The sequence below is a fragment of the Crotalus tigris genome, unplaced genomic scaffold, assembly GCF_016545835.1.
Source record: "Crotalus tigris isolate CLP2741 ecotype Arizona unplaced genomic scaffold, ASM1654583v1 scf7180000018783.1386937, whole genome shotgun sequence".
Lineage (NCBI taxonomy): Eukaryota > Metazoa > Chordata > Lepidosauria > Squamata > Viperidae > Crotalus > Crotalus tigris.
The window spans coordinates 990,869-1,005,228 of NW_024097198.1; the positions used below are offsets into that span (position 1 = coordinate 990,869).

The window sequence follows — 14,360 nt, forward strand, 5'->3', positions numbered from 1 at the left end:
TTAAATCTGGGCAGCGATGGGCGGGGCCTAGGGCAACTTGCCACTCTCAGCATGGCGGCAGCGCCGCCGATGAGGCCACTCCCACCATGGCCCGCCGGTGACGTCATCCACCTTTGACAGCTTCCAGCCCCTTCTCTTTTTTCATTGGCCGCTGGGAGACAGACCCTCCCCGAAGGCGACCAATCCGCTTCGCCGTCCGCCCGACCTTTCAAGGAGGGCGGCGGGAGGCTTCCCCCCCCCCCGCCGCTAATCCGTCCAGTATTTCTCCTTCCCGCCGCGCCCGAGGAGCGGACTTCGAGGCCGGGAGGGCAGCGAGAAGCACGGCCGGGGTGTGGGGAGGGGTAGCATGCGCCCCTGGAGCCGTTGCCGGGAGACCCCGCAGCAGCTCTTCCGCCTCCTCGCGCGCGGCCCTCCTCCTCCTCCTCCTCCTCCTCCTTCCGGCCGGCCGCGGCCTAGCGCCGTCGCCATGGCAACCGAGGCCTACCCGGGCCTGGACGAGGCGCTCCGGCGGGTCGTCCCGCCGCTGCCGCCCTACGAGACCCGCGAGAAGGCGGCGGCGCCGGCCGGGGCGGCGCTGGAGCAGCTGAGCGCCGAGTTCATGCGCTTCTACCGGTCGCTGGGCGGCGGCGGGGCGCGGGCCGAGCTGCTGCGGCGCCTGGCGGGCGATTTCGGCGTGGAGCACGGGCGGGTGGCGGAGGGCAGCGCGCGGGTGCTGCGGCTGCAGGAGGGCGAGCCCGGCGCGCTGCTGCAGGCCGAGGACCGGCTGCGCCACGCGCTGACCCCGCGCGACCGGGGCCTCTTCCAGCACCTGGCGCGGCAGGAGGGCGGGCTGCGCTTCCTGGTGGAGCTGCGCGGGGACCTGCTGGAGGCGCTGGCCGCGCGGGAGGCCCCCGGCCCGCAGGCCCGGGTGAGAGCGCGGGGGTTGGGCTGGGGCGGGGGGGGCAGGCAGAGGGTCAACGGGTGGGTGGGTGGGCTGTGTGGCGCCGGGTAGAGCAGAGTACAGTGTAATAGAGAATAGAAGTAGGTAGAAATGAATAGAATAGAATGCAGAATAGAATATAGGATAGGATAGGATAGGATAGGATAGGACAGATGGAATGGAATAAAGGATAGGATAGGAATAGAGAATATAATAGAAATAGAATGCAGAATAGAATAGAATAGAACAGAACAGAACAGAATAGAATAGAATAGAAAATATAGAATGGAATGAAATAAGAGAATAGAATAGAATAGAAAATATAGAATGGAATGAAATAAGAATAGAATAAAATAGAACAGAAAATATAGAATGGAATGAAATAAGAATAGAATAGAATAGAATAGAATAGTTTATTGGCCAAGTATAATGGGACACAGCACAAGGGATTCTTCTTTCAGTAGTGCCGGGCAGATGTTCAACAGGAAGGTATTACTCCAGCTGGGAAGCTGTGCAGATGTGCAACAGGTGGAATTCTGGTAATTGGTGCCAGGTAGCAGTTCAATCGGAGAGGCTGTGCCAGCAATGGTGCCAGGTATATGTTCAACAGGAGGGGCTGAACTGGCAATGATGCCATGTAGAAGTTCAGCAGGAGGGACTGTTCTGCCAGTGGTGTCAGGTAGAGATTCAGTAGGAAAGTGCTATTCCGGTGATGATGCCGTGCAGAGGTTCAGCTAGTGGGCCTGCATTGGAAATGGTGCCAGATAGAGATTCAACAGGAAAGTGCTGTTCTTGCAGCAATGTCAGTCTGATCTAGTGCTTAAGGCAGGCGTGTCAAACTCAATTTCATTGAGGGCCGCATCAGCATTGTGGTTTCCTTGGGGGGGGGGAGCCGGGGGTGTGTGGCCAGGGTGGGTGCGGCCTACTGGATGTGCATGGATGAAGTGGGTATGGCCTACTGGGTGGGCGTGGCCAGCTCTACATCATTTTCGTCAAGGGTGCCTGTGGGGGCCTGGGCAGGAGTGGGACAGTTCTGAGGGTCTCTGGCAGAAGGGGGTGGGACCAGGGCAAGTGCCAAGGCATGGTCCACTGGAGAAACCTCACTGTTCCTCTCAGGCCATGCGGGGGGGCTCAATGGTGGTGCAGACTGCCGGGAGCCCTGGATAGCAGAGGTCCAATGCCGAGCCTGACCCTCGAGCACCCGCAGCACCAAGCCCAGCCCCACTTCCCCAAGGGGGCACCCAGCTGCACTTGCCTCCTCCTCAAGGCTGCTGCTGCTGTGCTTGCTCTCCTTACCCAGGTTGCTCATGATGGGTACGAGGGCAAAGTCAGAGGGAGGCTCATTCCCTCGCCATGGGAGGAGACCCGGCTTTATATACAAAGCTTCCTTAGCAATAGGATGGGAGACCCCCAGGATAGGCCAGGAAGAGGGGCAAGGGGATGGTGAAAGGGCAACAGGGCAGGACTTGCCTCAGACCCTCCCTCTTCTTTCCTTCCTTCCTTCCCAAGTACAGAGTAGTGGAAAAATATCTGAGATGAGGGAGGGAGAAAAAAAGGCAAGAAATGCAGCTGGGGAGGTGTCACCCTTCGTGAGGAATGAAGAAATGCACCATTGCCTGGAAGTGGCCAGCACATGGCCCTCACCTACTTCACATATCGTAGATGGCCACCACAAAAGTGTACATTGGCTCCTGGCCTAGATAGAGACTGTATTCATTTTTGGTCACCACAATGTTAAAAAGATGTTGAGACTCTAGAACAGTGGTTCTCAACCTTTCTAATGCCGCGACCCCATAATACAGTTCCCCATGTTGTGGTGACCCCCACCACTTATACATCACCGGGTGCCAGGGGCATGGCCAAAGAAAAGGGGGAAAAAATGGCAGACAGTCTTGTTTGGCGACCCCCGTGAAATGGTCGTTCGACACCAAATGGGGTCCCGACCCACAGGTTGAGAACCACTGCTCTAGAAAGAGTGCAGAGAAGAGCAACAAAGATGATTAGGGGACTGGAGGCCAAAACATATGATGACCGGTTGCAGGAATTGGATACGTCTGGTCTTGTGAAAAGAAAAACTAGGGATGACATAAGAGTATTCTGATATTTGAGGGGCTGCCACAAAGAAGAGGCCAAGGCAGCAGGGGCCGTTCCCTCACTGTTCCCGGGATGGCTTCGTGGGTCACATGAAACCACTTTGCGGGCTGCATCTGGCCCCCAGGTCTTGTGTTTGACATGTCTGGCTTAAGGCTTCTTCCTTCTAGGAACATAGCTTATCTTAGCTTATCTCCCCTGGTACTACTTTCTTTCATTTTATACCCCCACAGCAGCCCTGTGAGATAGGCCACTGTCATCCAGATGTGCTCAGGGGTCTGTGATTTGCTGTTAAATCCTTCTTACCCAAATCCACAATCATGTTTAGCAAAGGCAAAAGAGGAATAACCTTGCCTGTCTTAAAGCACTTACGCTGTCTTGTCCACAAATTTTATGAAACCACTAACGAAATACCATGTGCATCCGATTGATTATTCAGACTACCCCAAGTTCTGTTTTAAGGGAGCAAAAGCTGGTTTGTAATAATTCAACTAACTGGAGCCTTACTGCAGTCTGGGCCTGCCCAACCTTCAAATGGAGATTTGGGATGTATATAGTGAAATAGGTGATATTTGGTAACAGGATGGATTGCAATTTCTAAAGATTTCTTTTTCATCGAGGGCAAATGTTTCAAAACTGTAGATATTTTATATTCTCGGTTTGTTTGGGAATGAGGTGCATTGGGGAACAGGACAGTTCAGCTTGTAACTGGAGAAAAAATATGTATGGCAGCGTGCACTGTTTGATACTCTTGAAAAAGGCAGAACTAGAGCAAAGTTCATGCATTTGTGCCAAATTTCTGTGTGATGGAACAGCACATGTTGTTGATGTGGGAGACAGGGCATAGCGGTGCTAAGAATAAAATTTGGCCTTGGCAAGAAACATTTGTGCTTCAGCCAGGAAAGGTTGTTTTTTAAAAAACAAAACAAAATCTACATAATTATGCAAGCTGTGTCCTTCAAATGCTGTTTTTTTTTCTTCAATAGGGTTTGTGGTGAAAGTTATTCAGTTCTACAGTTGAGAGGCTGCGTGACTCCATAAGACTCTGGGTGGCTTACCAGGTTAACAGGAGAAAAATTCTAATAATAAAAGAATAGTTCGTGCACATCCAGAAGACATGTACTTGGCATTTAGTAGAACAAAATCATTTTTGCTCTGTACACCATGTAGAATAGTTGACCCTTATAGTTTGAGAACAGTTTTATAGTTTTAATCTAATTCGGAGGATGATCAGATCTCTATTTTTTTTTCTTTTTGTTCTGTTTGTGGTTTGTTTCTTGTGTTATCTTTTGTGACTGTGTCCTAGAGATGAACTCTGGGGTTTTCTTTATGGCTAGAGAAATATCTTGCAAGGATCTGATAGTGTAATATTTCAGTTTAGTTGAGTATTTGAGTGGAATTGACACCTACCAACTTATTTGTACTTTCATAACTTTAATTCAGCTTTTTTTTCTTTTTTAAAACTGCCCTTTTGCATCACCTCACAGCAGTCCGATAATGGTCCCGGAAGCAGAGAGCATTAAACATGTTTTTTTTCTGTCACTTGTATAATCTTTTCAAAAGGCAAATTTTGTATAAGCTACTTAGCCCTGTGTTATCAGTGAAGGCAGCTTTGTATATCTCTGAAACGTCCATCATCTAAATATTTTTTTTTATTTGGTGTAATCTAAATAAGATCCTGTGGTTTGCCTAGAGATAAGGCAGGCTGCAGGATATTCCAGAAAAGAAGAACAATTATGTTTTTGCTGAAATTGTTTTGAGGTATTTTTCTGAGCATCCTCTGAGGTTACCCAGGTAGGTCACGAGTGTGGTGTTGACAGGGCACTAGACAAGATCACTGCAAAGTTGTAACCCTTGTCCCACATTCAAGGTTCTTGAGCAATCCTGTGAGTTGCTTTGGCAATGCATCTGGACATAGAATAAGCCCATGAGCTGAATAGTTCTCTCTCTCTCTCTCTCTCTCTCTCTCTCTCTCTCTCTCTCTCTCTCTCTTTCTCTGTGTGTGTGTCTGTGTCTCTGTATCTTTCTCTCACACTTCTAATCACACACACCTTGCATGATTTCTTCTCGTTCACAATGGCCACCCTTCTAAGCAGTGTGTAGCTGAATACAGGTAATCCTTGAATCACGACCGCAAACGGGACCGGAATTTCCATTGCTAAGCAAGGCAAATCATTTAAGTGCGCTGCACCTGATTTTGTGATCCTTTTTTTTTTTTTTTGCCATGCTCATTAAACAAATCACTGCAGCTGTTCAGTGACTCAAATAGTTGTTAAGTGACCCGGACCTAACCGGACTTCGCTAGTCAGAAGTTGAATTGAAAGGTTGAAAATGGTGACCACGTGCTTGCAACTACATGCCTCTTCCCAAGGGCCCAAATTTTGATCCTACGACTGTGGGGATGCTGCAGCGGTCGTAAGCGCGAAGACCACTTGCAAGTCCCTTTTTTTTTCAGTGCCATTTGAATGGCCGCCAAAGTATTGGTATGTTGGGGGTCATAAACAAGATTGGTTTGGTCATCAGGGGATTAGAAGTGTTGAGAAATGACTAAACCGTATATGATTTGCAGCTTTCCTCTTTGCAAGATGAAGAGGTTAAGGTCGTCAAAGCTAGTTTGTTTGTTTTTAGCTCCCAGCATAGCGGGTTCATACTCTGGGAGCCAGCATGTCCCTCAAGTAGGAGGGTGTCAGCGTGGAAGGTTAGCATTTTCAGGTTAAATAGCCAGTGGGATCAAGAGCAGCGGTGCAGGAAAATGACTTTGCTCCTTGGCGACTAGTTGCTAAGAAACAGTAAATGTCGTCTTGCTGAATTTGTGGTGGATGATAGATTCTTGTGGCCTAGGTCCAGGTGTTTCTGTTTAGGCATGTCCACCGGCGGAGTTCAGCGATGGAATATCTACTAAAAAAGATTCTTTTTTTTTAAAGTAGACAGAAAGTGCCTCTGGGCATCATGGAGGAAAATCTATTTTTAATGTGTCAAGGAGACCTTGCTTTTCTTTCTAGGCATGATGTCCCCCTAAGCCCTTTTAAAAATCTCATTGCCTATAAAGCTCTTCAGTGCCTATGTGGTTAAAGTAGTCATAAAACATGGACAGCACAAGAATATGCTGGTCTCGGGTCCTCACATTTAACCAAGCAGCTAGGGCTTTGTGAGTCAGGCAAGATTTTGGAAATTCTACGGCAGGGGTCCCCAACCTTGGCCACTTTACGACTTGTGGACTTCAACTCCCAGAATCCCTCAGCCACCATGGTGGCTGAGGAACTCTGGGAGTTGAAGTCCACAAGTCGTAAAGTGGCCAAGATTGGGGACCTCTGTTCTAGGGAACACTTCAGCGAGAGAATTCACCAAGAAAGACATAAGGAACTCCTCCTTCCCCCGTGTCAAGAGAGGTGAAAATCTACAAGAATTGCAAATGTTCTGAGAAAGGCAAGCTTCAGAGATAGACAATGTATGTATGTTGTTAGTTGCGAAGTCGTGTCCGACCCATCACAACCCCATGGACAACGTTCCTCCAGGCCAGTGATTCTCCACCTGTGGGTCGGGACTCCATTTGAGGTCGAACGACCATTTCACGGGGGTCTCCAAACAACACAGTCTGCCATTCCCCCCCCCCCCCTTTTCCTTAGCTGTGCTACTCCCTTTTATTCTATTGGCTTTTGAAAGCCAATAGAATAGACTCTCTTGAATAGAATCTAATTCTATTGGCTTTCAAAAGCCAATAAGAATTGTCCAGGCTGTCTCTGCCCTGCTGAGCCCGCCAAAAGTCCCATTCTGCAAACGGTGCTGCACCAGTTGAGTAGCCCTCGACTTACGACCGGTTGAGTAGTCCTCGACTTACGACCAGTTGGGGGTCGCGGCTTTAAAAAGGTTGAGAACCACTTCTCCAGGCCTTCCTGTCCTCTACCATCCTCTGGAGTCCATTTAACGCCTACTGCTTCAGTGACTCCATCCAGCCACCTCATTCTCTGTCGTCTCCTTCTTCTCTTGCCCTCCATCTTTCCCAGCATTAGGCCCTTCTCCAGTGAGTCCTTCCTTCTCATTAGGTAGCCAAAGTATTTGAGTTTCAACTTCAGGATCTGGCCTTCTAAAGAGCAATCGGGGTTGATCTCTAGGACTGACCGGTTTAATCGCCTTGCAGTCCAGGGCACTCACAGGAGTTTTCTCCAGCACCATAGTTCAAAGGCCTCCATTCTTTTGCACTTAACCTTTAAGCCACCTTTAAACTGTCTCTTCTAACCCAGAAGGTTAGAACATAACCTAGTTACATTCCTCTCTAGTTTATGATCAACCATAAATAGTTGGAGGCAGTGTACAAATCTAATACTATAGTATAGCAAGTTAGAGGACACGGTAGCATGCTTTATGATATAAAACCCTTTATTTTGAATTTTTTGAGATAAATGTTTTGGCGAAGAAAGCTATCTAGTATATTTTGTTTTAACGCTTCTGTTTGGTTTAGTAAAAGTATTGCCACAGATATTTCTGCTTCACTCACATTGTTCTAAGATCACAGTCCATGAAAATGTTAATACATTTTTTATTTCCAGTAAACCTCTTAAAAGGGGAGGTTGACTTGAGTTGCTTTTCTTCAATGGGACATTTGTCAATCTAATGTGAAATTGCTGTTTTCTAAAACAACAACAGCAAGTCATTTTATGTTTGCTTGCTTAAACTGAGATGAATGGAAGATGAATGCAAAAACTGTTTATTCCATTCTACTTCCATCCAATTTGCAAACACTTAGTTCAGCCTCTCATGGTTTCAGGAATTAATAACTATAACATCTCTGCTAGCAGTATGGTCATGGAATAAGGAAGTGTAACTTGTAAAATCTTAGCAACAAAGACTCTTAATGATTCTTTGTTCATCCGTTGGCTTAGACTGTTCAGATTAGATCTTATATTTGTGTCTCCCACATCTGTGCATAGACACTAGTAATTTTTTTAAAAAAAAATATACATGAATTATTTTTAAACTGATGCATATGACAAGGCAATGTTAGAGATTGAAACTCTGGCATTCTTTTAAAATTTAGCAGCTGCAGTAGAAATGCTTCTGAGGTCTTTTATATTCTAGAGATCTGGTGCTATTATGAAGTAAAAGGTGTAGATTGGATTGTCTGCAAGCCTTCCCCAACAACTTTTAGATTGAGTTGAGCTTGATGTTGTGTGAGGAGATCTCTCAGATACCCAAGAGCAGACTTCCCCTGCTGCTGAAGCCTTAATAACTTCTCTGTTCGTAGGAAATGAATGGAGTCCTAAAGAACATGTTGTCTGAATGGTTTTCCACTGGATTCTTAAACTTGGAACGGGTTACATGGCAGTCTCCCTGCGAGATTCTTCAGAAGATTAGCGAGTAAGTGCAAAGATTGTTGAGCTGTGTGGCATTTCCCCAAGTTAAAACCATCTAGTGCAGTGATTCTCAACCTGTGGGTCGGGACCCCATTTGGGGTTGAACGACCATTTCACGGGGGTCGCCAAACAATGCAGTCCTCCTTCCCCCGTGTCAAGAGAGGTGAAAATCTACAAGAATTGCAAATTTTCTGAGAAAGACAAGCTTCAGAGATAGACAATGTATGTATGTTGTTAGTTGCGAAGTCGTGTCCGACCCATCACAACCCCATGGACAACGTTCCTCCAGGCCAGCGGTTCTCAACCTGTGGGTCGGGACCCCATTTGAGGTCGAACGACCATTTCACGGGGGTCTCCAAACAACACAGTCTGCCATTTCACCCCCCCTTTTCCTTAGCTGTGCTATTCCCTTTTATTCTATTGGCTTTTGAAAGCCAATAGAATAGACTCTCTTGAATAGAGTCTAATTCTATTGGCTTTCAAAAGCCAATAGGAATTGTCCAGGCTGTCTCTGCCCTGCTGAGCCCGCCAAAAGTCCCATTCGGCAAACGGTGCTGCACCAGTTGAGTAGTCCTTGACTTACAACCGGTTGAGTAGTCCTCGATTTACGACCGGTTGGGGGTCGCGGCATTAAAAAGGTTGAGAACCACTGATCTAGTGCCACCTGACACATGTACATCCTCAAGGTTATGTTGCTCTTTGGATTGTCCATGTTTAGAAGAACAGCAAAACCTGCAACCTTCTATCCTCTTTTATTTTTTAGTAGTGAAGCTGTGCACCCTGTTCGAAATTGGGTGGATATGAAGCGCCGTGTTGGGTCCTACAGAAGGTGTTACTATTTCGCCCACTGTGCAATACCTGGAGAACCCCTGGTCATTTTGCACGTTGCACTTACGGACGAAATATCCAGCACTATCCAGGTACCGTTCTTTAGCTTTACTTGGGAGTAAAGCAACTCACGAGAGAGAGCAAGTGCTCCGTTGACAGTCGGAGCCGATATGAGTGTGCAGACAAATCTTTCCCTCTGCTGTGAATGTCGTGCTGTGGAATGTGAGTGTGCTTGAATTCGAACCCAGATGGCCGTTGTTCATTATCTTAATCTTTCTCTAGGCCATAGTAAAAGAGCCTCCCTTGCAAGGAGCAGAAGATTTGGACAGAATTACCACTGCAATTTTCTACTCAATCAGTTTGACCCAGCAGGGCCTGCAGGGCGTGGAGCTTGGGACGCACCTCATCAAGCGGGTTGTCAAAGAACTGCAAGTAGGTCAAAAAAGGATGTTGCCCTGGAATTTAATTTAATTTCCTTTCTCCCTCCCTCCCTTTGCTTTTGCATTTTAAACGCAACACAAAAAAATGCAGTTTCCTTAAACCTGTAATGGGCAATTAATTTTCCTCCTGGGACCATTGTGGAGGGTCGAACCAATAGGACCAACGTATTATTGTGAAGGTATATAGGCAAACTTGCATGCACGGATATACATAAATTGGGAGAAAAAAGTTGTCTTCGGAATAAAAGCAATGCAGTTGTATTGTGTGCATGATGTACACCTATTTACATTTTTTAATTTCCAGTGATCTCACGTGGGCCGAACCGGGATAGCCAAAGGGCCAGAGGTGGCCTAGTAAAATGCCCAGGTCTGCCTTAAACCAAGTCAGACAATTGAGCCCTCTAGCTCAGTGGGAGGGTAGAACTTAGGTCTCAATCTTCCAGTCCTGTGGAATAACAGAATAACAGAGTTAGAAAGGACTTTGGAGTTCTTCTAGTCTGAGGTAATTCGTTAATATTATCCCACTCCTTAACCGAAAGGAATTGGGTAACATTAGAGACTTGTATACACAATGTACCCAGCTTTGGGGTGGGGTTGGAAACACTATCCCACAGCACAGGAAGTTCCGGTCCAAAAACTTAACGTGTGATCATTGCATGTGAAAATCTTTTGGGGGTGACTTTTGAACCGTCTGTTAGGGCTTGAGTGAAACCACTCGCGAATGGTTGTGGAAGATTGTGGACTGTGTTCAGCAGGTCAGCGGTTCAAATCTCACCGGCTCAAGGTTGACTCAGCCTTCCATCCTTCCGGGGTAGGTAAAATGAGGACCCAGATTGTTGGGGGCAATGTAAATATATAGATATACATTGCTTACTGGTGTACCCCGCTTAGAGAGTGCTTGCACTTAAAGCGGTATATAAGTCTCATAAATAAATAAATAAATAAACTAAACTTTAGTTTTGAGGCAGGCGCTTTAGCATTTGCTTTATTAAAAGTGCAGCCTACTCATTTAAATACCAAACTAAATTACTTGGTACTGCTCCATTTGCTGGGGTTCATTCCCTTAGATATTAATGTATTGTAATACATTTCTCACGGTTGAATCTCAAATATCCTTTGGGGAATAAACAATGTGGGGAAAATAAGATATATCATTATTTGCTTTGTTTTCCCTCATCTATTTGATTAATTCCAAATCACTTAATTTCAAGCTTCTGTAACTTTTAATTTCCCCAGAAAAAGAACATATTATATTATTGCTGTCACGGATATATCAGACTGCGACGAGACAGGCTCTGGGCTTTTGAACTGCAGCGATTCAGATCTTAACTCTTTTAGATTTGAGCTGCAGTTTGACCTTTGGAAACCGAATGAGGAAAAGTTAAAACGGGAATCAGAATACTTGTGAATATTGTGTCTTTAACAGGATATTGATTATCAGTCAGATTGCTGAAAGAATAGATTTGGCCGTGGCAATAATATCTCTTTTAATCCAGTTTTTATTTCTATCTGGGTCTCAAATGAGCCCCACTATACAGGCAGTCCTCAACTTACAACAGTGCATTTAGTGACTGTTTAAAGTCACTGAAAAAAAGTGACTTAGGATCATTTCTCACACTTACAACCATTGAAGCATCCCCACGGTCACGTGATCAAAATTCAAATTGGCAACTGATTCGTATTTATGACGGTTGCAGTGTCCAAGAGTCACGTGACCCCCTTTTGCGACTTTCTGACAAGCAAGCGTCAATGGGGAAGCCAGATTTGCATAACAGCCATGTTATGACAATGATTCACTTTACAGCTGTGGTGAGAAAGGTCGTAAAATGGAGTAAAACTCACATAACAAATTCTCAGCGACAGAAATGTTTGGGCTTGATTGTCATAAGTCGAGGACTACCTGTGTCGCAAAAGCTCCTCTTAAGATCAACAGAAGTGAGCAGTAAATCTCATTTGTTCCGGGGCTGATGATGAGCTTATTGCTAATCAAGACATGTTTTGTCTACCCTTTTAAAGATGCTAGTATATTTGGTCTCTGTGTTTCATGAATAACACAAATGCCCCATCATTTGCCACCCACATTGTACATAACAGATAAGCTAAGTTCACATACACACAAAGCCAGGGTTTTTTTTAAAACATTTGTTAAACAAGCTATAATGGATTGGTTCACACAGAAAACTAAACTGTAATGAGTGAATTCACATATTTTAGAAGCTAAAAACAAACAAACCACATAATAGCTTAGGATAATATGTGGCCAACGTGTTGATTTTATGCAGTACTAAATTATTTTTCCAGCAGCTTATGGACTTGTGAAGAATAGGGATTTTGGCACGGTGTCCTTGAGTCATCCAGGCCAGTCTACTGGTGTCTGCATTTTTTTATGTAAAATGCCCTTTTTTTAGATGGCAAAAAAAAAAAAAAATGCAATTTAGAAGTTGAACCCTTCACAATTTAAAGATGTCTACACATTATTTTTTTCTGATTGAAAAAGGTTTGAGAAAAGACTCAAGTGGAACAAGGAAATGCATTTCTTACTATTAGATGATCACTGTAATTAACACTGGAGGCCAAATTGCCTTGGGTTCCCCAAATATAAGATCCATGTTAAGGTTGCAAATTTATTTCCTAAAAATTAAGAAATACAAGGGCCAAATAAAGACAACATCTGTTTCTGGAAAGATAACTGAGTATTACAGCTGTTCAGCTGCTCGGTTGTTAAAATTGAAGTGCTAGAAATGGGTGGGGGAGGATTTTATCTGCTGAACAAATCTGTGTCTCTACAGGTTTTTTAGGGCCCAACAAAAATTAAAAATCCTTGAAAGTACATCTAGTACCAGTGAAAAAATAGATAATCAAAGCTTTAGAGATGCTTTGTAGGTAGTTTTATTGCTTCTCATATTGCAAGTATAGTATTTGGGCAGATGGTATTTTATTAGCCAGAAATGAAGAATTTTCCTAAGCTGAAATGTTTTACTTCTGCAGTAGGTGTATCTCCCCAGGTTCTGAAATGAAGTTATGAAATGCATGCAACAATAATCTGCTGATGAAAATAGCCTCATCTCAAACCTGTTTGTGCTTGCTGCTTTAAATGTTTGGTATTGTTGTTGTGATTTTTTATCCTCATTCAGCCGTATCCCAAATCTCTTGTTTTTTTTGTGTGTGTGTGTATGTGTTTTGAACACATTGAAAATCCTCAGGTTGAATTTCCTCAGATCCAAGTCTTCTCCACCTTGTCTCCCATTCCGGGATTCACCAAGTGGTTCATTGGGCTGCTGTGCTCCCAATCCAATGAACTGGGCTGGGGAAAGCCTTTCACAGATCCCGAGTTGCGAGAAATTTCTGAGATCACGGGAGACCCTGCTGCTGAAAAACTGAAGCGCCTTTTCGCGAACAACGGGTGGGTGAAATCAGAAAAGCTGGTTCGGGTCTTAGAGCAGCCCCTTATGAGGCTTTGCGCCTGGTATCTCTACGGAGAGAAGCACCGCGGCTACGCGCTCAACCCAGTGGCGAACTTCCACCTTCAGAACGGTGCGGTGTTATGGCGTCTGAACTGGATGGCAGACACCAGTCCCCGTGGCATGACAGCCTCCTGTGGCATGATGGTCAACTATCGCTACTTCTTGGAGGACACGATGGCCAACAGCGCCACCTATCGTGGCACTAAGCAGATCAAAGCTTCCGAGCAGGTTCTCTCCTTGGTGTCCCAGTTTCAGCAGAACAGCAAACTTTGAGCAAGCAAATACCGGTTCTGGCTAAATGGGAATCTTGACTTGGTCCTGCTTAGAAAGAAGTGGGTTGCTGATGAACCAGTATGCTCTGTTATGGATCTCCTCAGGATCTGCAGTTAGTTGTCTTGAGTTCTCACTGCCTTACGTCACCAGAGAAGAAGACCACGTGGTTTCTTGTGGTGCTTCCAGCAGGCTGAATCTCAGGCTTGTTGACCTCACCTCAGAGAAGTGGTGGCAACTTGTTGGTGGTTTCTGTGAAGAGTGTGTTATCCCTTGTTCTCAGTAGATCAATAGTCTTGTTTAATCTGCATCTTTGACAGCACTATTGAACCACCGAATGCCCTTGGACATTAGAGGGATCAATATCAGAGTTACTAAAAAAAAGGGACACGCAAGGAAGACATTTTCGTCCAACTGGGGAAACAAAACAGCCTGTTTTTACACTTCTTCAAAAACTGCTTTTATCCACCCTTTCTCTGCTGTGCTAAATTCTTGGGTCGGGTCACCTGCTTGAGCACTGCACAAAATGACACCATGGTTGACTGCTTTGGTTGAACAAAGCATTGAAATGTTGTGTTGTCTGGCTCCAACACAGAGGCAACGTTCACATGGAAGGAAGCATTTGCTGCTATAAATGGTTTACAAATGAAAACAATTCAGACTTATGTGGTTTGTTGCAGAGGTTTTGGAAACAATATTAAAAAATGTATCAAATTAAGGAAACAAGAAACATAGGCCATTAAAACCTAAGATTTACCATACAAACAGAACCCTTGCCTATGGTACAATTATTCAACAGTTTTGTGCCTTAACATTTTTAGCCAATTCTCTTGGCTCTGTCGCTGCTATGTATTACAGATGACCTAGCAATTTGCTGAGATTAGGCTCAAAATGAGGAGAGTTTGTTATTTCTCCCCTTAATATGTATACATCAATGTTTTAACTTAGGAAATTTATGGTGTTCCTGAGTTATTTCCTTAAATTCTGGTGGGGTCTC

The 14,360-nt window shown here is 45.1% G+C and overlaps 1 protein-coding gene across 1 annotated transcript; it reads left to right on the top strand.

Moving 5' to 3' along the window:
• The first annotated feature begins 215 nt into the window (after nucleotides 1–215).
• On the top strand, nucleotides 216–14,133 carry MLYCD (malonyl-CoA decarboxylase). The gene is made up of 5 exons (XM_039356024.1): nucleotides 216–907; nucleotides 8,253–8,365; nucleotides 9,125–9,281; nucleotides 9,472–9,621; nucleotides 12,833–14,133. The coding sequence occupies exons 1-5, from the start codon at nucleotides 347–349 to the stop codon at nucleotides 13,364–13,366; spliced, it is 1,515 nt and encodes a 504-aa protein (XP_039211958.1). The 5' UTR covers nucleotides 216–346; the 3' UTR covers nucleotides 13,367–14,133.
• The last annotated feature ends 227 nt before the right edge of the window (nucleotides 14,134–14,360 follow it).